This window comes from Corvus moneduloides, chromosome Z (genome assembly GCF_009650955.1).
Source record: "Corvus moneduloides isolate bCorMon1 chromosome Z, bCorMon1.pri, whole genome shotgun sequence".
NCBI classification, from domain to species: Eukaryota; Metazoa; Chordata; class Aves; order Passeriformes; family Corvidae; genus Corvus; species Corvus moneduloides.
Window position 1 is genome coordinate 31,697,063 of NC_045511.1, and position 27,832 is coordinate 31,724,894.

Consider the following 27,832-nt stretch of genomic DNA (forward strand, 5'->3'; position numbering starts at 1 on the left):
TTCCTTCTAGACATCATTTTCAAGAATGAGAAGGCCATAGGTTGACCATATTCCCAAAAAGGTTTTGTCAGAGGATTCCTACCTATTCTTGCCACTAGGAAGTCTATATGGCTAAATCTAAGCTCTTCCCTCAGCCCAAAAGTGACTGAGATCACATCCCAAAATATACCGTCCCTGTGGACACTCTTCATCAGTCTTACCTTGGGATGACTTATTCTTGCTGAAATTTATGCTAGTGTCTATAAAGAATACTCTTACTCCAAGTGTTCTCTGAATTTTGTGAAAGAAATGGGAACATATTAACACCATATGCAGAGGAAAAATTCTGTTCCTTCTTCATTGATGATGTTTACTTTAAGGATTGCATTTGACTGTTTCATCTTTCTGAGCTTTCTTGACTGATAGTGGCAAATAAATTACTTTGTCCTGAAGACCTTGAACACCCTGGCTGTTCACCACTCCATATTTAGTACAGTTGCAATTAGGAACAACTCATAGGGGTAGAAACACACTTTTTGCTTTGTACTACGGTTTCAAATGTGGTAAAAAACCCCCAAACATATCCAAAAAAACCCAACCCCCAAAAAAACGAAAACAGAAAAAACCCCCCAGGTAACATATCTCCAGAAGTTTGAAGTCCATGTCTGTTTTGAATGTTCATATGTCATTAAAAAAATGTTTTCTCTACTGCTGAGAATCCAGCAAAACCACTACAAAATTACATAGCTTTCGTATATATGTGAGTTGTTTTAAATTTGAAGAGTGCATTGAATTAAAGAATTTCAAGTGTTAAAAAATAATCTCCACTATTGTTTAATCACAGTAACACCTTTTAATGTTTAGTGTCAGAAAAACTGCATATTATGGAATAAATACCAGCATTTGTTTGTTAACATCCCCTTATGATCATTTTCAATAAAATATTTCATATCAGACAAGCACTCTATAAGATCACAGCTTACAATAGGCATTTACTGAAAACAGGGTAGATGCATTTTTCTGGTGCAGGTATACACATCCCCCAGGATCCTCAAAGCATTTTTCCTGTCTGTGCAGGTAAGAATTCAGGGCTCCACAGAACATATCAAGTGTACTGAAAGTTTCTGGGCTAAGAATACTCCGGTGCAAAAAACATCTCAATGCAATAGAATCCAATACATACAAGGGGATATTTTATCTCTTATTAGCATCTGAAAAGAACAAACTATGCACTTACAAGGAGCAAAAGAAACACACTAAAAAAAATCAGACAAATGCTCTAAGTTATCTATTTTTATTACAAAATTACACTTGGTGTTAGTTGCATACAACAGCATAGGCTGACAGTGTCACACAGCTGCTCCCACGTAAGGCAACAGCTGCAGTGCCTACTTGCACTAACCAGGTTACTTTATATCCCCTATAGCTAAGTTACCTGCAGTCATTACTGCAGCATCTGATGAGACAGAGCTAGGAACCACAAGTGGGTAAGCCAGGAATGGTTTTAGTGCTTCACAGAATCATAGAGTAATTTACGTTGGAAAAAACCTCTATAAGGTCAAGGCCAACTGTTAACTGAGCACTGCCAATATAGTAAGGTATAGCTTTATGTATTTTTAGTTAGGAACTAAAACCTTTACTCGGTACATTTCAATAATTAAGCCTTAATACATTTCTTGACTGAAACTAGAGGTATTACCAGTAGCAGCAGCAACCCAGGACTATACAGCAGTCTGCACTCCTCTTTCATTGCAATACCGACAACTGGACTTTAAACTTGTTGATGACCCTACTTAGTACAGCTTTAGAACAGCTTGAGAGCTTAACACTGTTTTCTTCCATCTTCAGTTACTGCTGTTTATCTGTCACTGTGCTGCTTTGTTCAGTGCCTGAACTGTGCTTGCTCTTAAGGGACCTTCCAATGTATCTCCAGTACTCTTTTCGGATGGTGTCTTTTTCTTTAGCCAGAATTTCACACAACTATGGAAGAAAAATGAGAGATTGGAGCATTATACCAAAAAGCTTACGGAATCCTTCACTATAAAATGCATACAACATATATTTCAGACAGTATTAGAAACACGTTTCTCTGCAACATTTGTTTTATTCGCAGGACTTGTAATTGTTCAATGACATCAAACTGATGACAATCCCAGTTGGTAGCCAACCAATCTGACACTGCACAAAAATCCCTCCAGCCCCATTTCAGTTGTAAGAGTTTCCCTCTGACTCATTTCCATGCCTACCACTCATCATCCATGCCAAGCCTGTAGTAGAAGCACAGTATACTTCCTGAGAACCCTGAATGTCTTTTAGTCATCCAACAGGCTGCAAACCACTTCTCTTGAATCTTCAGTACTCTTGATGGACTGACAAGAGATATTTTATTTCTCTTTTCCCTCAGCAGACTGTCCCAAAAGGGTTCTCCACGCAAGTCAGTAACCTTCTCTCATGCTATGTTAAGTTGGTGCAAATACTTCGTGTTCAGGGTTTTTTTTTTGTTTTGATCTCGGTAAGCAGCACAGTAGAAGTCAATCCTACTTACAGGACAGGCTGTGTAAACTTTACACAGTATGTACACTGTCTACCAATGTTTTAGTAAATTCCCTTTTGTTATGCAGATGACACGGCCTTGCTCAGTGAAATGGAGTTAAGAAATCAGGAGCTTTGATGCCTAAATAGAGAAGTCAAAATCAGTGAAATAGTATAAAGGGGATATGAATCTAGGAGGTACAACTGCACTTATTTACAATCTGGTCCTGGAACACAATGGAAAAATGCTGAGAAAGAGTAACATTGGAACACAAAGACTCCAGGCAAAACTACAGCTCTAATTACATTGAGTTCCAGTCTGTGCCACAGTGAATGCAAAGTGTTCTTGTAAAAGCTACACTACAAACTGCACCAAGGACCATCCAAGTATGAAGCTCTGAGAGATACACAACATTGCCAGAAGTAATTTATGCTCTGTAGGAAGTGGTGCCTGACATTTCTTACTGATACCCCCAGTGCCTGCTGGCCATAAGCTTATTCTGCCACCTTTCTTAGAAAGGGCTAAGAAGGGCCAAAGGAGCTCAATAGAGGTTTGGAAATGGATATTCTGAGAAAAATTCATTAACCTACAGAGAAGAGAGTGAGTTCATGCTAAAAGTTAACATCCAAAACTCTTCAATTGTTCAAACATCATCTTATTTCTGCATGTAGTATTAGAGACCTTCCTTCACTACCAAGTGAAGAAAACTTAAGAGTAATTTCATAACTGGCAAGTTATTACTTATATTTGAATTCAGGAGATCCTTGTGATTGTCTGGATTTTGTGTTAAACTCTTCATAGACCTCTTGTGATTAACAAATAACCTGCTCTGTTTATGAAAATCAATCCCATTTTGTCAAGCTATAAAACCAGACAGGAACAGACAGAATCCGTCAAAAGAAAAACCAAGCTCTCAAAACCTACCTCCAGTGCCTTGTTCAGTGTTTCTTCCTTGTTATCGCACTGGTTTTCTAGCATGTCTTCATATATGTCCACAAGAAAGGCAATCAGATAGGGTGAACTGTGACTGGGCTGTAAATTCAACAGTTCCTCCAGCAGATTTGGATACTTAGAAAGACCACGATCCTGTAGAATCCTAGAAGAGAGGTTAATAGGCTTGACACGTGGCAGTGGGAAATCTGGTGTGAGTAATTGTGTTTTTGTTATGATTCCTTTACTTGGAGATTAGTTTTGAAATCAGGCTGCAAATATAAGTAAGTCAGAAAGTAAGCAGCACACAGCACTAGTACAGCCTCATGTTGTAATAAGCTGGTATAGTTTTTGTTCAACTGAACATAAATTAGACTGAAAGCATGTTTGTTATTTCCTGTCTATGCTTTTTTAACACAGTAACATAACAAGTCAAGTTTTTAAAATCATGAGAAGTACCCATAGTCCTTCCACAAAACTACAGGGCCAGAAGCTTAGTGAAAATTTACGAAGAAATTAAGTTATAATATAATAACACCTTGTGATAGTATTTGCCTGCATGCTTAAGCACACTACATTAGAACAAACAGCAACAAGTTATTTTCAATTAAGAAGTAGGCATCAGACACCTTCTACAGATATTCTTTTTGTCTCATGGAGAAATACACCTCACCCTTTTAAGTAGTTCCAAGCGCTCTCATTATGTGGCACTGCAGTGATCATCTCAAGAGTGTACCTGCAATAAGAAGACAACAGGTCATGAATGCAACCAAAGTAACAATGCAGTTAGAAATTACCTGAATGTGCTCGGAAGATTCCAAATACATCTCTCTAGCCTAGACTTCACTCTTTTTGCAGATCATCTCAGCTCAGTAGATCAAAAATGGCTCAGAAGATAATCACCAGGCGTCTCAAAGAGGCAGACACTATGAAAACTATTTTAAGATTTAAGTGTTCAATTTGCTGGACTTCATACAATAATGAGTCAGTTCCCAAAATTATTAGCGGTAACACTGAGAAACAACGTAATACACTCCTGGTATGCTAAAGGAGTAACTTTTGTCTTGATGCCCAGCAATGGCAAGGGGCTGAAAATGGCCAGAGTACCTGAGCTCTGTTAACATGACTGCAAGCGGTATGTTCTGTACCTATTTACAGAACGTTTTCCATGAGGCTGCACTCAAGCAAACCCACAGAAAGGCAGAGCTTGAGCTTTCAGCTCACATAGCCGTCTGCAGCACTTCTGTGAAAGTAACAGTGAGACAACTGCTATAAAAGCAAAGCAACAAAAGGCACCTCCCGTACAACCACAAGGCCACATTTCATCTTCACAAAACAGATTTATCTTCTGGCTTTTCCCAGCATAACCAGCCATCTGATGATTTTCAGAGGCTGCAGATACTGATAAAAAGTTGTATCAGGAGTACTAAAAAAAATACCCACAATCCTAACTCTTTTAACATTCTGCAGTCACTATGACAAAGACCAAGTTTATCTACCAATAAGCAGTTCTCTAATGACATCTGGGAAGTCTTAACCTTAGCCAGCCTGGTTCTTAAGATGGTATCCAATTATCTTGAGAAGATCAAGGGAGGATGCCCAGACTAAACTCTGGAGAGAAAAAGTTGACGATATCCAAGTCTAAGTCATGGAAATGGTACAGATTCATTCATCTACAGGAAGGTTATGAACTGGAAGAGAAGTACAACTTCTAGAAGGTTGCAAAGACAACCATGAAAGATGGTGAGTGCTGGGATCCTCTAGGAATAATGTACCAAAGGACTTATTCAGAGATTGAGTCTTTCTTCTGAAAAATAACTCTATAAAAATTGCAATACCTTATTTTAATTGCTTCTTCACTTTTGATAAATACCTTCTCATAACCATCAACCCTAATCAGCAATCTGAGATGTGAAAACCATATGAAGAAGCTTCTTTTACCACCACGAGCAGTAAAATACATCTAGAAGCCCAGTTTGTCTTCAGTTACAAACCTGCAACCTAGAAGCAGTGAGCACAAAGCTCTTTTTCCTGAAAACTAGCCATCTCACAGAAGTAGTTCTCTTTGTGCCAACCACATACTCCTGAAAGCTCCTTTGTTTTTCCAGCTGCATAAAATTCCTCAAAAAAAGCAACTCCTCTTCCTACAATCTGTGTCCATATTACTGTATTGGGTTTGCATGGCCTGGTTTTTGGTAGTGGGGGAGGCTACAGGGGTGGGTTTTGTGAGAAGCTGCCAGGAGCTTCTTCCATGTCCATCAGAGCCAATCTCTGGTGGCTCCACAGATAGATGTGCCACTGGCCAAGGCTGGGCCTATTGGAAATGATGGTAACACCTCATGGTAACATACTAAAGAAGAAAGAAAAACAAAGGTGGTGGCCCAGTTTTATTTGTGGCCAGACAAGAGCAGAATGAGAACATGCGAGAGGAAAACTCCACAGACACCAAGGTCAGTGAAGAAGGAAGCGGGGGAGGTGCTGCAGGCACCAGAACTGAAGAGGGCCTCTTTTCCCAAACTTTCTAGGGGTAGAATACTGATGAACAGCACAACAGTGTCACAGATTTTCTGCAGATTGTCCCACTATAACTAGCTCACCATAAACCCCAAAGTTTTGTTTTTACAATAAACAGCAGGTCAGGAAAACAGATGCATGATAGTGACTTGCCCAGGGTAAGCAGAGCTTGCTTCAGTCTAACACTTGATCTGCTAACCATGAGTGTTAGTCCCAGAAGTGAACAAAAACCAGGAAACAAAGCCCAGGGTGACGGTGAAAGTATTCCTTTGCCTTCATGTAATGGAGACTGTTTAACGTGAGCCTGAATAGCATTACTAACCGGACTTCTCTGTCTAGGACTGCTGGGTCATCATAGCCAGTGGTGTTGAAAATGACAAAGTGTCGTTGGTTCCAAACTGAGTTGTTTCTCACATCTTCTCTCAAAAGCTGGTCTACATAGTCCAGTTCATTGTCCCATAGTTTGAACTCCTATAGAAAGAGAAGAGAGAGTATCACAATCAAAAGTTTTTATTTTTTTTTAAATACTCCTCGTTATAAATATTATTTTAAATTCTCCTCATTCCTAAGTTGCCTGAACATCAGATAGAGCATTTTTTGAAGAAATCAACACAAAGTTCAAAGAAAATTAAGTACAGGTACACTAGGAACATGCTACACTATGCAGTGGTACGCAAAGGTATTAGTTCAACATTAAATACACACACGTAACAGTTAGTAGACAGCAATCCAATTTTTTGAACTCACTTCCTAAAAGGCAAGTTTATAGCTAACCTCTGCCAGGTTATTTAAAGAATCAAGAGTTCTGTGGATACAATACCTGAATAACCCATTGTCTGTGTTGCCAGGCATGGTAATTTTTGGCATCTTGGTTAAGAATGTCAGCTATGAACTCAAGCTCTCTGGATGGATCCTGCAGCCACTCAACCAGCACCCGCCTGTGATGCCTAATGACAAGAAGAAAAGTCTAAATTTTTTTGGTGACTGTGTGGTGTGTATTAAAGCAGCTTATAGCAACTGTACCACTTAGGAAAAAAACCCACTAGTTAAGTACTTCAAATTAAGCATAGCAGAACATTTCACTTGGCTCTGAGAAACGTATGATGCATATTTATATTATAAAAAATTCTAACCACACATACACAATGGCAAATCACCTCATTTTAGACAAGTAATGTTCACCTGAAACAATATACTTCCACACTCATGGTCAAAGTCTTCAGCAAAGTAAAATTTTCTAGTACTGTGTAATTTCTCTTGTAATAACAATACTGCTCTTTTGCTTATTCCCATTCATTTTGGAAAAAAACCCAACAACAGGCAGGCAAACTCCAAGACAAAATAAAAGAAAAAATATTAACTTCTATTTGTTTTCTTGGTTGCCTTTTCACAAGTCCTTTTTTTTTTTTTTTTACCTGTCAGATTTATTTTGGCAGTTTAAAACTTAATTTTAATAAGAAAACAAGACCTGCTTAGCATGTCATAATCATATGCTTAGAACAAGTATCTGAAAGAAACTTTGACATGATGCAATTCCATTTAATTCCTCCATCATAACTGATAGCCAATTTATAAAAACATTAGGAATTGAAAAGAAAGCACGATTTTACCAGACTTGGTAGTTCTTTGGCTGATCTTCAATGATAGCTGTAATGTACTTAAGTTCCTCATGGAGATCCTTTCCCAAAGACTGCAGGAGGACTCTCCGGAAATGCCTGTATTTTTAAAAGTCAAGCATTTGAACACTGCAAAAGGACTTTCCTAAAATTCACAGAGAAGAACATAGGATCACCTTTGTTCACAATTCTTGTAAATGATATTGAGCTAAAACTAGTACAAAAAACCAAAACCTAATGCAAAATCCTCAACCACATATCTAGTTCTGTTAAAGGGCATTCAATTATTGAACAGCGGAGAATTAGAATATGACTGGTTACAACAGTATATTATCTAAGATAGTAGCAATCATGTTCAAGTTAACCTGTACCCATGCTAGTTTTTTGTCGTGGAAAGTAAGACTTCTGTGCTTGAAACAATGTAAACTTTCTGATTTTATGGAAATCAGTGGAATAAAGATGTCCAAGACATACTTGTTAGCATTTGTGAGTTAAAAGGCCCTACTCTGAGTATCAGAAATTCACTGTTTATTTATTACCTAACTGAACGGTAACCTGAGAGATCTTTTAAAATGCACTATTTAGTAAATATACAAATTAGCTGCTGTCATGTTTTTATGCTTCTTCTTGAAGTCAACTGAGCGCATCTTCAGCATTTTGCCATGGCCACATTATCAGGTAAATGTTCTAATTTTAAACAGAAAAGTCCTTTTTGTAGTTAGCCCTGTCCTTGACTGATAATATCCTTAAAGACAAATGAATGAAAACCACTGAATCAAAGTGAGGCATGGGAAATACTGAACAAAGGCTTTCTTTGGAAGCTCACTGGAAATCTACGCTACTCTTCTGTGTAAATTCAAGTAGGCATGTCCTAATTCAACTAACAAAATAGTAAAGACTTAAAAGGTAGGCAGTCGAATGACCACAGAAATAATCCCAGAGTTATTACATACCATACTGTGTAGTTTGCAGCATTTAACTCAATGGCATCTGCTGTTAACTTGAAAGCTCTTTCGCTTCTCTCATCCCGCTGCAGAACAGCCCGGAAGTAATCATAGACATCTCGGACTAAATAGAAAATAGCATCTTAGCCAATGGCCTGAGTAGGGGATAAGGTTAATAATCTTTTGAAATTCCTTCCTGTTTTCTGTATTCTAAACATACCTCTGTGAAACGATAGCTACCTATTGCTCTGACAGCATTTGCAACTGAGACCTGTGCATGATATTAGCACACCAAAAAGCTGCACAAGTATGTTGGCAATACACCATCAGAATAATATCAAAAACAATCATAAAAGTTCTGTGCTGCTTACTCACACTGCTTCACCAGTTGCAGGAGCTTCATGTTTTGCTTCCACTTGTGGGCTGGAAATGCCTTGTGACATGAACCACACTGTCTGCTGTATTACCTCTTAAGCCATACGATTTTAAAGGAGAACCTTGGCTATTAATATCTCAGGTGAAGATTCAGATTCAGAAATGCTTGGTAAAAACACCACACACAAGCACCATAACACAATTAATTGAATTAATTTCTTCACAGTATCACTCTAGAAAATGTTATCCAAAAAATGAAGTCTTGTTTCAACAATGGTAAGGGCAGAACATATTTAAGACTTACATTTTTCACTGTAGATGATCTGAACAACAGGATTTGGCCCATCATTTTGAGGTACAGGTTCAATATCGGCCCATTCCTTCCTGTCCCTGTAAATACGTATTTTTGTTTTTTCAATAGTTCTGAAAAGCACAATATGCTACTCAAACCATGACATGCACAAACCTGTGTCCAGTACACATCCTTGCTCTGAACAGTCACTACTATTTTAGCTACATTACTGTCTGTACCACAGCATATAAACAGGTAAAAGTGTCCCCAACATAAGGAGGACATGGAAGTGTTGGAGCAAGTCCAGAGGAGGGCCACGACGTTGAAAAGAGGACTGGAGCACCTCCCTTACAAAGACATACTGAGAAAGGTGGGGCTGTCCACCCACCCCACTGGTGGCTGGGTGGAGACCTCAGAGCAGCCTTCCAGGATCTAAAAAAGGGCCTACAGGGAAGCAGGAGAGGGATTTTCCGTCAGAAACTGTAATGATGGACAAGAAATAATGGGTACAAACTGAAAGAGGGGAAACTTAGGTTCGACATTAGGAAAAAATTCTTTTATTGTAAGGGTGGTGAGACCCTGGACCAGGTCGCCCAGAGAAGCTGTGTATGCACCAGCTCTGGCAGTGCTCAAGGCCATGTTGGATAAAGCCCCGAGCAACCTGGTGAAGTGAAAGGTGTCCCTGCCCCTCCCACAAGCTCCCCACTCCTCCGGCCCCAGCTCCGCCGCTCCACGCCCCCCACCCCCTGACGTGCCGCGACGCCGCCGCGGCCGTACCTGTACAGCACGTAGCCGTTATCCTCCCCGTCCTCCTCCTCCTCCAGCAGCTGCCCGAAGCCGCCCTCTGGCTCGCTGCCGCCGCCCTCCGCTTCCCCCTCCGCCTGCAACTCGGCCACCGCGGCCCTCCCGTCCGCCGCCATCGCTGCGCCGCCGCTTCCGGGGCCCGGCTGCACCACAGAGGCGGGGGCGGAGCGGCAGCGCGGCTCGACAGCGCCGCCCCTGGGGCGGAGGGCGCAGCCCGCGGCCGGGCTGCGGGCACGGGGAGCTGCCTTCCCTCCGCCAGGGAAGCTCCCGCCGTGTCTCCGCATCGGGAGTTTACACAGCGCAGGGAAAACACAAGTGGCGCCATTTTAGGTTCAAGCCACCTAACAGGTGTAAAAGGTGAAACTGGAGAAGGTTTTGAAACAGCCGCTGCTAACCAACGGGTGAAACTGGAGAAGGCAGCAGACCCAGCAGGAGCTGGGTGAGGTTAGCCTGGAGAAAAGGAGGCTCAGGGGTGACCTTAGTGCTTTTCAACTACCTGAAAGGAGGCTGTAGCCACGTGGGAATCGGCCTCTTCTCCCAGGCAACCAGAGACGAGACACAGTCTCAAACTGCACCAGCAGAGGTTCAGGGCGGCCATCAGGAGGAGTTTCTTCACAGAAAAGGTGATTAGACATTGGAATGGACTACCCAGGGTCAACTGGACTGTGGTCCGGTTGACAAGGCGGTGTTCTGTCATAGATTGGACTCGATGGATCTCAGAGATCTTTTCCAACCTAAATGATTCTGTGATCCCCTAATGTGGTGTTGGTCAGCAGGACAAAGTAGCTGAACTGAAGACAGGTGTTAGAGAACAGCTGATTCAGGGGTACGGGCTTGTAGTCTGGGGCATTTTGAGATGCATTAGCATGAAAAGGATTAAAGACAGATGGAGCACGTGCAGTAGCAAGGGCTGTGCCTAGATCTGCATCTATACTGTATTCTCAGGGAGGGGGGGAAAGCATTCTATATGTGGTGGAAATCGCTGACGTCTTTTGTCAGAATGAGGCCACCCTCAATTTAGATTTTATAATTTAATGTATTAAGTGAACAGGCCAAATTCCCTTATTCAAATTACTTGTCTGGGTCACAACGATTAGAGACACTGTAAGCTAAATTAGCTATAAAGCCCAGGTAAAGCACCCACAGCACTGAGCACTCCTTAGGCTACTCCCAAGCAAGCACACACCTCTCCAGGCTGTGACACAGAGTTTTGTACCCCCATGGCCCCTCCCATCACCGCTCACTGTCCCTCCCCCGAGGTCCATGTAAGAGTGCGTTTAATTGGTTTAAATTTAGGGATGATGTTTCGATGTACTCCATTGGTAAAGTCTCTTGTCCAATCGCTCGTCTGCTTCAGGGGCGTCAGTCTCTTCAGGGTGACGTCATCAGGGTTTTGGCGGGAAAGATCCTCATTAAAATTCAGCGTTGCTGTGGAGTTTGCTGGTAGGCCAACAGTTGGTTTCTAAACATAGCTCACTGGAAAGTTCCTCTGGACCTTCTCTCCTCTATTGAAGCACAACTTAATTTACAGATAAGTTAAAAGAATATAATTTTATAACACATTTTAAACTTTTTAGGTCTAACTTGAACGTTTGACTAATGCTTAACTTCAATATGAACATTTGAACAGTGTAGCAGTAGTACAACTTGGAAGGTTTAACTTTTATAATTCAGATTAATTGTTTAATTCTGCAATTTTAATTAATAACACAAACTAATTAACTATTATTCATTAATGTGAAAGCCAACTTTTCCAACTTTTATTTATAACATCTTTAATTCTGAGCTGCTCAAGTTGAAAGGGCTGTTGTGTGTGTCACATGTTTTACAGTGATTTTATGGAAAGAAGAATGGTGCCACAGCGACAATGAGGGAGTATAAATGCACAGCTGCAAATTGAGACACAAGATCCAGGACAAGGAAAAATCAGGCCCACAGGTGGTTCTTGTGTCACTGAGCAGCTTTGTCTCCTTTGGGAAGTCCCTTGAACTCTGTGTTTTCCTTGTCTCCCTGCCTTTTTTTCTGCCCTATTTTATTCTGAGGACTTCATTTGTTCCTGCCAGGATGTTCATACAGTGACTCATTGGAGTGCATAGTGGGGTTGCTGCTTCTGGGTGTTACAGTAATATAGACTATACTAATATAATGAGGATAAAACCCAGAGAAATCTACTGAAAGGTCACTTTGAATAACAGGACTGTGCAAACAACAGAAAGGAAATGGGCATATCCAGAGACAGACAGGATACCCAACAGGACCTAAGTGAAAGAAAAAAATTCTAAAATGACAAAGAATAAAAAGAGAGAGGAAGAACAAAGGCATAGAAAGAAACAAAGTGTATTAAAAACAGATCAGAGGAAAATTGTACATATGAATGAGAGAAACCTCAAACACAGTAAATTGTGTTTTGTAAGAGAGCAGAAAGAAAAGCTGCTGTTCCTGACCCATGGAAAGAAAAGTTGCATTGCAAGTTTGTTAAGATCACCAATAGCTCTCCATGGACAGAGGGCACATGAGACATGGATCTTTAAGAAATCTGGTTTATTAGCTCTGCTGTTTGAGCGACAGTTGTGTTTTTTGGGGTTGTCTTCGTCCAGAATTCGTACATGATGACCTGGCCCTGCCCTTGCTTATGCTGGTATCATCTTTACCAGCTATTTAACATGGATTACAGACAAGCCAGATCCTGCAATAAGAGCTAATTTCCTCAGAGTGGCATAACAGGACAAGAAACAAAAGTGAGCTTCTCTGATGGCAGCCACTGGATTGAGCTGGTCCAAGAACAGCTTGCTTATGGCATGGGATGGACAGCAGATACCACAGCCATCCCACTGCCCTCAGGACCCAGTCGTGCATTTTCAGTCTGAAACTGTGGGTTATTGGGTCTGTGGGCTGTATCTAAAGGTTTGACGGACAGTAACTGAGGAAACTCAAGCCTGTGGAAGGAAGCTGAAGCATTTTACAATTAAATTTTGTCCTCATGAGAGCAACTTAGGAGTGTGCCAGCTGAGGAAATGTGAAAGCCAGGAATATAAATAAGTTTAAAATTACAGACTAGATCAAAACCCAGTGGGATCATAGAAGTCCTTCCATGAACTATACCAGGTTTCGGATCCATTTCCAACCACTCGATTTAATTTACTGAGCTACACCTCATTGTGCCATGCTAACTTCAGTCCTTGCAGCCTCTAGGCACTCTGAATTAGGCCTGCAAAAGCAGGATTCTGCCTTCACATGAACCTGCTTTGCAAAATAATACTTGGAGATTCTTGCTGTGTGCCTCATGACTTAAAGTGAGTGGACATCCTTCATGTTCCAGGTTGAATATCTGTAAACACACTTTAAAGATAATATTAAAACCCCACCTGAAAGCTTCTACATAAAAATACGACTCCAGCAGCTAGAACCTGTGTGAGGAAGCAACAAATAGGACATGACCTGGGATTAATCACTAAACAAAGACTGGAGGATAAGTAAATCTGCATGTCCCAGAATTGCAGTGTCAGTTGCTAGTTTTCATATCAGGAAGAGACTGGTAGTTCAGAGAGAAATCAGAGCTCTCTGGTGCAGTATGTACAGCAAGAGGTGGGTGTTGCTCCAAAGGGGCTACTGGAAAGAATAGCTGTAGTGGCAAGGGGACAGAGCCAGTGTGGCAAGGATCACGGACACTGCTGCAGAGGATTCAGGTTGCCTGGTGGGTACCCTTCTGATCCTCTCGGGAAGGCTGCAGGCATTATGCACTCAGAGTAAGGAGATGAGCTGTGTGCATAACATTTCTACAGTTTTTATCAGTCATGCGTTTCAGTTGAGGCACAGGTGTCTCCTCTGCCTTTTCTGGAATTCTTTCTCCCTCCACTCCCTCAGGTAATCAGTCCCCTGCCTGCCACGTCTGGGTTAGAAACAGCAGATACCTCACTTTCAAGTGTTCGTGTATAAATTTAAGTACCTATGGAGAAGTGTATAGGTATCAGGTATTTCTGTGTTAATACAAATGTGTATGTATGCGATGGACGCATTACATACGCGAGAATGGGTGGTTCGTAAGTCTGTATCAGGTGAGTAAGTACGGACTCTGAGCTAGCAGAACCAGGCTTTTGGAGTAAACATCTACAAAGAGCAAGACGTGCACAAAGTGTTTCCCAGCTTCAGGAAGCCCCGAGCGGGCAGACAGGACCGTTCCCTGGTCGGTACACACGGCCCCGCGGGGATGCCTCGGCAAGGCTGGAAGCAAGGCATGGTGTCAGCTGCGGGATGCCTGCCGCAGCTCCGCGCCACAGGGACGAAGGATGAGCGCGGGCCGGCACTCCCAGCTCCTCGGGGCTTCCCAGCTGCCGTGACGCATTTCTTTTTCTGACTGCTCGCTGGCCTCATACAGACAATCTAAAGTCTCCGTCAGGATAGCACCGGCACTGTAGTAAAAAAACATAAAACCGCAAAGCGCGCTATTATGGAAACAGCTATAGGAATCGGTGTCAGGGGCGAATTTATTTTTGGGAATTGGGTGAGGTCTTGCAGTGAGGGTTTGCAGAAGAGGAGTCGGACGGGGTGGAACTGATGGCGCTCTCGGGCCGACTAGCCCTCCGCGTTCCCTGTGCAGGGCCTTGCAGACCCCGGGCAGAGCCGGGGCGGGCGGAGGGAGGCGCGGAGCCGCACCGCCCCCGCCGATGCCCGCCCCCCCTCCGCGCTCCAAGTGGGTGCACTAACTGAAAGTTTAAAAAAAGCAGGAAAACACCCCAAACCCCCTCAGACCCGGCCGGAGGGGGACGGCGGCGGTGAGGCGGGAGCGCCTTTCTCGGGGTGAGTACGGCGGCGGGCGCCCGGCCGGAGGATGCCCGACCCGCGGCGGGAGCAGGGCCGGGGCTGCGGGATGCGCCGAGCCTCGGGAAGGGAAGGGGCAGCGTTTCGGGGAGCAGGCAAAACCCTGGCTGGGATGCTGAGCGCGGAGAATTGCGGCGAGACGGAGCTGGAAGGAGAGGCGGCGGGCAGAGCTGGCAGGAAGTTTGGAAGGATTTGCAGGGAGCTGCTGCTCCCGCAGGGCAGCCTGGGATGGTGATTTATCCTTGTTCCCTCAAGTCCTTAGGCTGGCCTCCGCTCAGCCTGACAGAGGTGGGAAAGCGTTGCAAGGTCATCCTTGCCAGTGGAGCTGGGACGGGACAGAGCCTTGCCTGGCCCAGTCCAAGTACACACAGCAGTGCTGGGCAGAAGTACTGCATGTTGGGCACCGCAGAGGCAAAAATGAAGCCATGACTCCGTGTGATACCTTGGGTCCATAGGTACAGCACAGCCGTGCTGTGGGCAGTTCCCCCTCTAGAACTATACCTAAAAATGTGACGATTACTACTACTCTTTTACCAGAGTAGGGGTTAGGGTGTTATTCAGTGGATCATCAGAGTCTTACTTTTTGCCAGGCACTGGCCTGGTAAGATACGGTGTTAAAAATACTGCCCATCTCCAGGTGTGCCACTACAGCAGTGGTCAGAATTCATCCCCTTCCCCTCCTGGTGCCCCTTGTTGGCTGTACTGCAGGAGGCACAGAAGGTGCAAAGGCTTTCTAGAAAATCCTGCCTGATCTGAGAAGTGCTTAACTGGCAGCCATGCACTGTCACACCCACACAGACCTTCAAAAGCAGCTGGCCTGTGCAGAGCAGAATTGCTCAGCGGGGTTTCATGTCAGCTTTTGCTAAAGAGGGCTTTCTGATGTTCGAAGGAAAGGGATGAACTCATGTGTCAGTGGAAGCAGAAACAGGATAATTTTTTTTCCTTTAGCTGTCAGCACCACCGTGATCGTACTGCAGCAGGCAGTACGTTTGGGACCCATCCCTCTTTGTCAGGGCTTTAGAACTTTGGGATTAAGATGGGGGAAAGCTGGCAGGAAAACCAGCATAAATTTCATAGTCATATCTCTGAAAGAGAGGAGCTCTAAAATAGCAATTTATTAAACATTTTGTGCATGTGTTTCTGCTTTCTGAGCTTTCAGAACACCCACATTTTCAAATTTCACTTCTGTGTGTGGAGTGCTACAGTCCTGTCTTTCTACCATCCTTTATTTTTATTTTTCAAGATGTGGCAGGAATTTTACAACTTCTCCTGTTGCCAGGAGTTGGGATTTTTATACAGAAACATCCATCATGCAAGAAAACAGTAAGTTTTGTCTGAAAGCTAAAAAAAGCATTGAGGAAGGGAAAGTTATTTGAAGAGAGGCAAACCAGCACAGGTGCAGATTACTTGGAAAGGGGAACTTGTTAAATTTAACTGGGTTTAGGTGTGGACAGAGTTTGTGTGTGTATTGTATGGTTACTTTCTCTATGCATTGGACATAGAGCATATTCCATGAGCATGCTTAATGCTTACAAACAGAAGTCCCAGAAGACTGAAGTATAGTAACTCCCAAGGCCAGGTAGCTGTGTGCCTTCTCCAGGAGCATTTTCAGAGATTGCCCAGGGAAGGAAAACCTTTCATTGCTCCCCTATCTGTAAGTCTGCTGCATAGCAGCACAGCTTGACATCTGAAACTCATGAAAACGGCTGCCCTTCCCACACAGTTCTGAGCCAGGGCCATCAGCATTCCTTACACTGACTGCAAGGATGAGAGGATGTCCAGGATGACTACAGGGAGAGAGTAGGTGCCTGGGGCTTTGTGAGCAAGAGTGCTGTCTTGTGCAGGCTGCTTTCTGGACACCTGGCTGAAAATGTGGCTCTGGCACCTACAGAAGGCTATGGGTAGACATGAAGCTAACCATTGAGCTTTGAAGGAGCTGTCTATGTTGATGCTCTACTCTTTTTCAGCAGCCGTCACCATGAAGAGCAATAAGGATAAAGTGGGAAAGCCCAGCAGTGAAGAGCGAAGACTTTAGACAAGCTGACCTTCCCAGTGCCTAGATGTAACTGCTCTGGCAGGCCTGGTAGTGCAGCATGATTAGGATGAGGAGGAAGATACTGTGGGCATCTTGCTTCTGCTTTGCAGCTGCGTTTTTCCTTGTTCTGACACTCCAGGTAGAGGGGCAAGGGGGTGGGGTATGCATGGGATTGCTGTCAAACCAGGACACAGTTCTGTCAGAGGAGAGAGGTGACAGGCATTTTCCATACCAGTCTGTGCTTTACCAGGAGTTACTCTTGTTAGCAGCATTGGCCTTGTGGTGATAGCTGACTCTGGAAGTGACATAACGCAGAGAATACCTTTCTTGTATACCTCCTTGGCCCGTGGAGGAATGGCCATGGCAACATACCATGCCATGTTGTGTTACCTCTATCCAGCATTGCCTCCTCTTTTCATGTGTTTGAACTCATTAGGCAAGTGGGCAAGGCTGGACCCACAGAGACATGAAAACTGCATGGTTTTTTTAACAGCTAATTTTCAGAAGAAACTTGGCTACTGAAGGGCTGTTCTCTGTCCTGTGCATTTTCCAGGGAGAAAGCAGAAGTTGTATTGTTAAGTCACACGTGATGTGGTCATATATTGGTATAGAAATATATTTCCTGCCTTCTCCTTACAATTTCAAATTAAATAGTTTGCTGTTCTGAAATAAGATGACCTGATGTCTACAGTCAGTGAAATGCATCCAATTTAATTGACAGAAACTTAACATACAGACTTAGTGAAATGCTTAAATTCTGGTTTGTAAGCAGATGCTAATGACTGTGACATGTTGTGATGTGTATGTTTATTTCCCTGAAGGTTATCACCGAACTGGGCAATTCAGAGAGTAAGGTGTCAGTAATCTCCAGTTTACACAGCCGCCCATTAAAGCCTGGGGAGAGACATGCTTTTCAGTTTAAGAAGCAGGAACTTCACAGCAGCTTCAAGACGGAGTCTGATGTAAATCACTGTCCTGTCCTGCTCTGGTGGTCTCCCCTGACTGGAGAGACAGGGAGATTCAGTCAGTGTGGAGAGGATGTTTGCTTCTTTACTATCAACAAGACCTACCAGCACAATCAGATGACAAGAGCATTTCTGTTCTATGGTAAGAATCTATTTGTTCTTAAAGAAGTAGCCTTTCCTTCTGCTTAGTTCTTTCCCTATAGAGAGTAAATATTCTAAGTGGCAACGACTTAGAACAGGAAATTTATGGAGCTCATTGAGCTAAACTTTGCCTGGTGCTGAATACCATTATGAGTGCTCTGTAAAAGTACTCTGAAAAGTGACCATGCACTTCTGTGGTATGACTGATGCCTTGTCTCATGCTGCTTTTCAGTCACATGTACTCCCTGTTCATGGGAGAAAAGACAATTTCGTGTCATTGCCAAGGCATTTAAAGACAGTCTGAGATCAAGCCAACTTTTTCCAGTGTTCTGACTTGTCACTCCTAGCAGAGGTTCTGCAAGGCCTTTGTTGCACTTCTGCAAGTCTTTTGTCTAAAAATAATGCCCTCTCTGGCAACACGGCAATTCCCCTGCCTCATGTGCCAAGAAATTGCTAGCAGACTCTAAACGGAAAGTAGTGAAAGAAACCTATTGATTTTTCACAGGGAGCGGCAGCTAGTGCAACCTTGTGAGCTGCTCTGGCTCTGCCAGAAACTTCCCATTACTGTAAAGTCAGTCTACAGAGCATGAAAGATACATCATTTAAAAGTAGACCTTACTTCATTAACTTTGTTCTTTCTCCTCACACAGTTGTTTTTGAAAGAAAACTTGAGTTTTAGGTGGAAAAATAAATTCAAATGCTTTTCTCTAACTGGTACGTTCAGATCTTTTGTCTGGAAATAAAACAAAATAAATCAGGATACCAAATCTCATTCGCTCAATATGAATCCAGGTGAACTGGAAATATAGGAAAGAAGGGCATTTAGCTTGGTTGTTAGCAGTGAACCAAAAACTTCTCATCACTAATCTTTTTAGATCTCCAAGTAGGTCAGCTTTGTCAATTGATAATATAGTGGTTAAGCATGAAAGTGAAGGAGTAACAGCAAAGGAATGAGAAGCTGACCCAATTAAAGACAAAGAAAGCTGGATTGCATCACAGGGAAGCTGTAAAGTCTGGGGATTTTGGTCTCTGGTAGTAATTTCATTTTTCTGTTTCAGCATTAGAAGGACTGTTACTCTTCATTTTTAGCAGGCTTCCAGACATACTTTGCTCTCATATTTTTAAAAGACTGTTTATACTGGGCATAAGACTCTCCCTGTAGTGGTTTTTTTTTTTTTTTTTTTTTTTTTTTTCTTCTGGTGATGCTGGCTATGAACTTTGTAAAGACAAGTGTCAAAATACGCCAAATTTTTACTTATTTTTAAACCACAGTAAATGATCTCACAGTGCCAAAACAGAGAGAGCGAGTTTTTTTCTCATTCTGTCTTTCTTTCCCTCTCTCCCCCCTGCCTTGATGCACAGAGCTGTGAATCTGCAAAAAGGTGTATTATACTTTTACAGAATTTCCCTCTAAAACAGCCTGCTGAGTGAAAACTTGAATATCTGAATTCCCATGGTAAGGCTGGATCAGAGCTCAGTTTCACCTTCCAAAGAAAATGCATTAATTTCCCCCTAGTACTTGGTCAGTAAGCTAGTCAAGAGGAGAATGATCCAAAGATTAAGAAAAGGACTGTGCAAAAATATAGGGTGTAGATGTTCTCCAGCACAACTGCTTTGTTAGGAACACCAGCTTTTCTACAGCTTGTTCCAACTCACTGTCCTGGCCTGGAGAGCCCCTCAGTGTGGGTGATAACTTTGTCAAGTGTTGCCGTCTCCACTTGCTAGACTTTGTCTCTACTTTTGGAAGGGATTCCTAGCTCCACCCTTCCAGTGTCACATAATTCATAGAGTGTAGTATTTAGCATGAGCTGCCAATGTGACTTGAGTCAGCATGAGCTGGATCTGTCAGAGCCTCAGAGGTGTTGTTCCTAAGAGGGAAGGATATCCAGCTGTTCCATACTGGAGCACCAAGTCCTTGGAGTATGGCTTCTGAATGAAAATGTCTTCTAAAATGCATAACTACTTCTAGCAGTGTATATCTTTCTCTTCTGCGTATCAAAGATTTCCAGATTAATAGTTGGAAAGTGAAATCACTCATGATTCCAGCCTTGTGCTTTTTTTTATTCCCTCATATGCTTCCTTATTTCCTTCATTTCATGCAGTAGGGGGCATGCTGATGTTATCTTCCTTTTAATCCTTTTTGTCTTCTTGCTGGACTGAGACTGATTAGGTGTTGTATTAAAGTCAGTCATTCTGATTCCCTCTGATCTGTACTGTGTTGTGTTTTGGGCCCCTCATTTCAAGAAAGACACTGAGGTGCTGGAGCATGTCCAGAGAAGGCCATTGAAGCTGGGGAACGGCCTGGAGAAGGAGTCCTGTGAGGCTGGGAATGTTTAGCCTGGAGAAAAGGAGGCTCAGGGGTGACCTTATCACGCTCTACAACTCCCTGAGAAGAGGCTGTAGCCGGGTGGGTGGGTGTTGGCATCTCTCCCAGGCAACCAGTGACAGGAGGAGAGGACGCAGCCTCAAGCTGCACCAGGGAAGGTTCAGGTTGGCCATCAGGAGAAATTTTTTCATGGAAGGGGTTGTTAAACATTGGAATGGATTGCCCAGGGAGATAGTGGAGTCACCATCCCTGGAGGTGTTCAAGAAACACCTGATCATGGCGCTAAGTGCCATGGTCTAGTTGATAATGTGATGATTGGTCAAAGGTTGGACTTGATGATCTTGGAGGTCTTTTCCAAACTAAAAGATTCTGTGATTTTATAGTGCATTTTTCTTTAAGTTTCTCTTTGCCCAACTTAACTGTCTCCTAGTTTTACATGTTGCCTTTTTGTCTTTCTCTCATTCTTGCGTGTTTCCACCCCCTTTTCCCTGCAATACTACCTGAAAGAGGGAGTACCCTTGCAAGAGACTGAGCTGCAGTGCTATGATTTTGATCCGCAGCATTTCATTAATGTTGGTATGCACTGTTACTTCTCTTCTTGGCATCACCTAGAACAGAGTGTTTTCAAACCCAGGTAGACTTTTATGAATTTCTCCATGAGAATTTGATTAACTTTCAGTTTTTGTCACACATCAAAAACAAGATAACACATCAAAAACAGAAGAAGCAAATAGCATTTTTCATTGAGTGGCACAGCCTTTCATCCTTTTAGTGTTAAGGACTTAGGACCTGCATAGAAAACAGAAAGTCCATGTTTAGTGGCCTTAAAAAACCTCACCTGATGCACCTGAAGTATTAGGAGATTTTTATATTACTGACAGCTAACTTCTATCTCCACTGCAGTAGTGACATCTTATATTGGTTTTATAAGGTCATCCTTGGAGTCATTTTGGCAGGCTCATACAGCTGCGAGGATCACTGGACATTTCTTAAAATCTTCTTTGTGTTTTAGTTTTTTTCATCAGTATTCTTTGTAAGACTTTTGCTAGCACTCCCTTTTTGCTGTCAGTGGTTTGAGGTCAGGGGTAGAATGGAGAATGAAAAGTTAGAAGTATGACTGAGATGGTGTTATGACTCTCCTCTGAGGGAGGGTAGCTGAGGTTCCTGTTAATAGATCCCTTGGATGACTTAGAGTGAAACAACACTGAATGACCGGTGTGTATATATGAGCCAGGTTTATTTCAAAACAACTTAATTGCAGTGGCAAGGACGTATGTGGCTCTTTTGATACTTTCCTATAAAAGTATAAAAATCCCACAAAGAAAATATGTAAGGAAAAGAAAAAGAGAATGAAGGGATAACAGTAGATAGTGGAGAGGAAGGATACCACCTCTGATGGATTCAGTGATGACTCTCAGTCATTGCAATTTTGATGTCCAAGATAGGAGTGATGGTTGCAGTCTTGATTCGTTGGGGTAGGGGCCTGCAAAACAAAGAGTGTGCTGGGTTATATACATTTAAATTGGCATGGAAACACCTAGATCCCTTGCCAGGGTGGGAACTCTTTGTGAGTGATGCAACAGTATGAGGCATGTGCAGTCTTCTGATGGAGAGTTCCTGGTAAGAGTTAGGGTGCTTGGGGTTGTTTGTGGCCCATAGCCCCCTGTAGAGATATGGCCACTGTTTGACCCTGCTGCTTGTGACTGTGCATCTGTGTCTTATGGTGAAAGAGGGAAATTGGCATTGAGAAGGCATTACCCCCACCTCCATGGAATCTGCTGCTTACTGGCCATTCCCCTTAGTTGGTTTGAGCTCAGCTTGTTAAGACATTATGTTCCCGATTGTCCTAGATGCAACCAGCCATGGAGTTTGCTATACAAAGGTTAGGTTGCCACAGATGGTAGTTTGTCTAAAGATGAGAATTTGTGATGTTTTCTAAACCAGCTCTTCAGTGTTAGTTTCAGTTTTTGAACCTCTCTTGCTTGACAATATCGGTTAAAAGTTTTGTGTATTCATTGCCTTTACTTAAGTGGAAAACTGGTATGGTTATAAGACAGTGAGGAAGAACCTTGACAGAAACTGGGCAACTTTGCATTTAATCTGCAGTAAGGCTGGTCATACGAGTGTAGTGCAGTAGTACTGAAGGTTGACTGAGGGCTGCATTAATGAGCTGGTATTTTCAACTTAGTTTTGCAGAGACCAGCCTTTGAGAAAAGTCATCTAGGTTTGTCCTAAGGCTTCTACCAGCTTTCCCAATTTCTGCGGTTGACTGTTCTTAGAGTTTAGACACGGTTGTTCTTCTTCAACTGACATTACTTTGAAGAGCTGTCTTCTGCCAGAAGCTATTTCTTTATGTATCTGGTAGGCAGCTATGATACATCATCTCTTAATTTTCTCTTTGATAAGTTAATAGTTTGGCTTCCTAAGTCTCTACAGTACAATGTCTTTTCAAGACTTGAAGTAATTATTTTTTTCTCCTTGATCCTGTCCAGTATTTCAGCATCCTTTTAGTTGTTCTATTGCTAGAACCAAGTTGAGTTCTGCAGTAACCATTTTCCTTGCATCGCCATCTGTTCCCCTGTTTAGAGAACCAGGGGATTATTAAACATCTTACTAGTTTCATTCCAGTGCATTAAAATACAAAATTCCTAGTGATCCTTTGAAATGAGAGGCCTTTAAACTAATATGACAGGAAAGGAAACCACTTCTGATATTAACTACTGATACCACTTCTCTAGATTATTCTGCTGTGGAAGACAGTTTTATCTGTCATTATGCTCTTGTGCCTTTCCATGAATTGTGCTTTTTGAAATAACTGCCTTATAGTGTCAGAAATGTGATGGTTGTATGGCTGATACTAAATAGACTTCTGTGTCATTGTAGTTAGTGTCACATGACAGATAAGAGCAGGACGACCACTGTTTGCTTTTGTCTAGGTACTGACTTCAGTATAGACAGCTTACCCCTCCCTCGTAAAGACTATCATGACTGGGCCCTTTTTCATGAAGAGTCACCAAAAAACAACTACAAACTCTTCCACGAAGCAACCATCACCTTATTCAACCACACTGCAACATTTAGCCGCCATTCTCACCTGCCACTGACCACTCAGTACCTTGAGGGTGTAGAGGTCCTGAAGTCATTGAGGTTCATGATCCCACTGCAGATGAAAAACAGCCTGAGGAAAAGGCTTGCACCGCTGGTGTACGTGCAGTCTGACTGCAACCCCCCTTCTGACCGGGACAGCTATGTGCGTGAGCTGATGTGCCACATTGAAGTAGACTCTTATGGGGAATGTTTGCATAACAGAGACCTTCCTCAGCATCTCAGAAACCCAGGTGCCATGGATGATGGGAACTTTCTAAAAATACTGGCACAGTACAAGTTCATTCTTGCTTTTGAAAATGCTGTTTGTGAAGATTACATCACTGAAAAACTCTGGCGGCCTCTGAAGTTGGGAGTGGTGCCAGTGTACTTTGGGTCTCCCAGCATTGTAGACTGGCTTCCTAGTAACAAGAGTGCAATCCTGGTATCCAGTTTTTCACACCCTCGGGATCTGGCCCACTATATCAAAACACTGGATACAAATGATGAAGAATATGAGTCCTACCTACAATGGAAACTGAGAGGGGACATTTCCAACCCGAGACTTCTTAGAGCAATGAAGGAACGCAAGTGGGGAGTGCAAGATATCACCCAGGACAATTACATTGACACCTTTGAGTGCATGGTTTGTAACAGAGTGTGGGAAAACATCAGACGGAGAGAAAAGGTATGTGTGAATTTGTGATTGTGTCTCAGAGAGGCTTTAAAATGGCACTAGGGTCAGGTTTGTCCCAGGAAGTTTGGTTACCAGATTTCTGGCTGTCTGACAGCACGGTATTCCAGTGCCATTGGGTTGTGCATCCTCATGTAAACAGGTGTTGGCAGAAGCTGCAGGTGCACAACCAGAGCATGTGTTCCTCATAGCGCTGCTGTGTGAGAACATGACATTGACCACTGAGCTGGTGGTCATTTTCAGCCAAAGGCTCGAGTTGTTCAGGGAGGAGGTTTTTTTCATGCTGCAGAAAGTAGCCTGACTTTTTGACCTTCAGATGACCTGGAACATTTGGAAACAGGTTGCCCAGAAAGGTTGTGGGATTTCTGTCCTTGGAGGTGTTTTAAGACTAAGCTCAATTTTGCCCTAGTCAATTAGATATGATTACACCTGTTTGGAAGAGGGAACTGGCCTAGAGATCCCTGTCTTCAGGTTTGTCTTAAGCACTCTATGACTGTCAGGTTCTGTGGGTACATTCAAACCTGTAGTGACAACATGCCATTGCCTGTGGCCACATTTGGTGACTAAACACTGAAACCATTTTTAAGCCAGGCTGTGTGTTTGTGAGAGGTATTTTAGCTGATCACAAACTGAGCAGTACACTAAGTGGTAAGCCAGTAGAAGGGAGATGGAGAAAACCTCTGAAGTTATTAAGGCGAGCTTAAGTGTTGAGAATTATTAACTGGCAAGCATTACTCTTAACCAAATTTTGCTGTTTGAGTCTGGTGCAAATCTGGACATACGTCCTCTCTTTTGAGTTAGGAATGCAACCGTGGAAAGGTATAGAATAGGTTAGATACAGATATTCCTTCTCTGTGCTTCTGTGGCTCTCTAGTCAATAAAATTATAAAGACCAGTTTGCTCTCCTGGCCAGATTCATGGTTTGTTTTTTTCCCTTAGGAAAAAACATCCCAGTAAGTATGTGTGTATTTAAGATGAAAACAGAATATAATGATGAAAATATAACTCCTTGCCTTGTAATTTCATTTTTTGTTGGCTGGTACTGCTCATTTGCAGCCAAACCTTATCTGAGACTCAGCATGACTGATCTTGTCCCAGACACTTAGGGGAGGCCTTCCACAGGGACATGGTAGAGCCTGCATCGTGAAGAAAAGTGTAACTGATGCGATTTGATAGTTTACTAATGGCATAGCACTTTTCTTCTCTGTTTTCTTGGGTCACTGAATAATCCCTTTTATTTGTCTCCATTGCCAGGGATGGCTGCCCCAGAAGTGGGAGGCTCAAGTTAATCATCTGAGCTGCCCCAAACCAGAGGCGTTCTGGTTCTCATCCTCAAACCCTGGCTGGATTTCTCTCCAAAAGATGTGGATACCAAGCTTTGAGCAATCCAAGAAAGAAGCCTGGGCACTGAGGCACCTGGTGGAAAGGAACAAGAACTTTACAGCTGAAGAATTTTGGATGCTTGTATTCAAAGAATAAACACAACGACCTGTAAAACAGAGTTGAGCTCCTCAGAGGAGTTCTGTGGAGTTTTCTTTTGTAGGTGACCTTATAATTTAGGCCATGGAAAATAGACCCTTAAGACTGAATTTAGTATGTTCAGTGCTCATGGGGCACTAAGAAATGCTAAACAATAAAATCATTCTGCCAGGTAATATACGCACATATATACGCATATATTTATATTTAGAATGATTTCTATTAATTGTCATTTGTTCAAATGTTTGAACATTAAGACCCTGATTTTGAGGGTTCTCAAAGCCCAGATTTAAGCACACAGCTAATTACCTGAAGCAGATGGCTCTCCCTCCATCTTTAGATACATACCTGCTTGGTCTCAAGACCCCTTTTTCCCTAGTCCAGGACCCTCCTTTGCTATATTGATAGCCACAAGGTGCAAAGCAGCTGACACCATTGCACAGGTACAGCTTCTGTGCTGCTTTGGAGGTAGATTAAAAACTTGGGACCGTGTGCCTGGCTAGCTGTTTATTATGAATTTTCCTGGCATCAGCAATTTAGCCGGGACTTGGTGGGCTTTGTGTCCTGACACTGAGTGCCAGTGTAAAGTATGTTAGTGGTTGGAATGAGGAAGCACCATCTGTTAGTGTACAGGGACAGATTGAATGAAAAACGTGTTGGCTCAGATTTACCCACTATCTTTTGCTAAAAATAAGCAGAGCACATGAGTATCTCTACTCCCCAGAATCGGGTTGTCTTTGATCTGACTTATCTTCTTGCCTTTCTGATGATGTATTTGTATTGTGATGATAGTACTTGTGTCGGGTATAAACATGAAATTATATGATTAAAAGGGCAGGGATAACACAGAGTCCATTGGTGCTGAAGTCTTCAGTAGGCCCAAGGAGAAGTAGGCAAACATCCTTCCTGTTTTAACACACAAAACCTCAAATCTTAATCTCACAAAGAATAAAGCTTGGTGATCTTAGTCATCACTTGCCAAAGGACACACCTTTGCCTGGTATTTAGACTGTTGCGGTTTTCTTCCCAAGTTCTTTCAGCCTCGGTCTGTGGAGGAGTCAGCTTCCACAGGATCTGCAAAACGGCACTGACTGTGTGGAGCCATTCAGATGGGGGACAGTCGTTCGTACACATGCCCACATATGGTGACACAGGCAAACGGAACTATGAATACAGGGTTCTTCACATTTCCAGAAAGGCAGGTTTTCACCTGTGTGATAATTTCCATGCAATTGTTCCTCACACCAGGCTAATTGAAAATTTCTGTCAAAGACCTGACTGTTTTATGAAGGGGTAGGCACATAGTGGCAATGGGGAAGGATGTGAAAATAGCATTTACACCAAGAAATTCTGTGGCAAAATGTACTTACCTTGGAAAAGTTTCCTCACCAGAAATTTTCTCAATGAATAGCTGGTGAGTTTTTTATTACTTTTAAATCTGTCAAAGGAAAGATAAGTTTTGTAGCCATGAACAATATAGCATTGGTCATTAGTATCAGTCTTTGTTTCTATGAGAATATATTTCATTTCAATTAAGAAAAATATTCTCACTGAAATTTCTCACCAATAGTGTTTTGCCAGTGTGACACACAGTGTCTGTTGGGCATGTCCTAAACACTTACCCCAGTGGTCTGCAGTGCAAATGACTAGGCTCCACAAATGATGCTCTTCAGGAAAGTGACATAACACTGGACTTAGAGGCTTTCCTAGATCAAGACTGAAAGCTGAACATAAGTACCAAAATATTTGCAAAGGGAACTGCTGAATGCCCATCTGTTGCCATGAATCTCTAAGTCACCTCCCAGGATGATAAAACATGAAGGACTAACTACTTTTTGTTGTTACTCTTGTTGGTTTATTTTTTTTTTTTTTGTTATGTTCTGCCGTCTCCTTTGCCAAAAATATAAAGCTATGTTGTTTAACAAGGAACTGCACAACTGAATGTTTTTTTCTTTGTTTTCATGATGGAATCTGTCAGATCCTGAGGATCCTGAGCAGTCTGGTCGATAGATTTATCCAAAGATATGACATATTTATCTCAGTTTTTACTATTTTGTTATCTTTGATTTTAATTTGGTGGGGTGTGAGGGACAGAAAGGCTGAAGTAAGTGGTTTATGACCCGCATTCTGAAATTTCAAGTGGTCAGCAGCCCATGTTTCAGAAGAGGTAATGTGTTCATACTGTGCTATACAGAGTAGAAAAATGAGTCTCCAGAGCCGTTGCCTAAAGGGGTGCTGTGGTTTAATTGTCAGTCCTCTCACAGGGCATTTTTTTTACAGAATATAAACTCTTGGGTCCCACA

At 42.6% G+C, this 27,832-nt stretch overlaps 3 protein-coding genes across 8 annotated transcripts in view; 1 reads left to right on the forward strand and 2 right to left on the reverse strand.

The window, feature by feature from the left end:
* Positions 1-951: 951 nt before the first annotated feature.
* On the reverse strand, positions 952-10,286 carry FNTA (farnesyltransferase, CAAX box, alpha). Its single transcript, XM_032096887.1, has 9 exons — positions 9,961-10,286; positions 9,196-9,281; positions 8,526-8,640; positions 7,567-7,671; positions 6,777-6,903; positions 6,279-6,427; positions 4,116-4,178; positions 3,437-3,608; positions 952-1,959 (listed from the first exon to the last, which is right to left on the reverse strand). The coding sequence occupies exons 1-9, from the start codon at positions 10,269-10,271 to the stop codon at positions 1,828-1,830; spliced, it is 1,260 nt and encodes a 419-aa protein (XP_031952778.1). The 5' UTR covers positions 10,272-10,286; the 3' UTR covers positions 952-1,827.
* A 3,654-nt stretch (positions 10,287-13,940) lies between these two features.
* On the forward strand, positions 13,941-27,463 carry FUT10 (fucosyltransferase 10). 5 transcript variants are annotated; one of them, XM_032096886.1, is made up of 6 exons: positions 13,941-14,784; positions 16,049-16,128; positions 16,773-16,979; positions 17,662-17,947; positions 23,209-24,044; positions 25,305-27,463. In XM_032096886.1, exons 3-6 carry the CDS (start codon positions 16,899-16,901, stop codon positions 25,527-25,529), a joined length of 1,428 nt encoding a protein of 475 aa, XP_031952777.1. In that variant the 5' UTR covers positions 13,941-14,784; positions 16,049-16,128; positions 16,773-16,898; the 3' UTR covers positions 25,530-27,463. The 5 variants fall into 5 exon arrangements, with proteins under 5 accessions (XP_031952777.1, XP_031952772.1, XP_031952775.1 ...); XM_032096881.1 differs by having other exon boundaries at positions 14,341-14,784; positions 16,776-16,979; XM_032096884.1 differs by lacking the exon at positions 16,049-16,128 and having other exon boundaries at positions 14,341-14,784.
* NRG1 (neuregulin 1) overlaps positions 20,589-27,832 on the reverse strand; it is a 434,810-nt gene continuing 427,566 nt past the window's right edge. Inside the window, exons 9-10 of one of the 2 annotated variants that reach the window (XM_032096876.1) lie at positions 21,663-21,755; positions 20,589-21,061 (exon numbers count right to left, since the gene is read on the reverse strand). In XM_032096876.1, coding sequence (XP_031952767.1) covers positions 21,674-21,755 — 82 coding nt within the window. In that variant the 3' untranslated portion in view covers positions 20,589-21,061; positions 21,663-21,673. Of the gene's footprint in view, positions 21,062-21,490; positions 21,756-27,832 lie in introns of those variants that run through there. The other variant, XM_032096877.1, reaches the window with a different exon arrangement.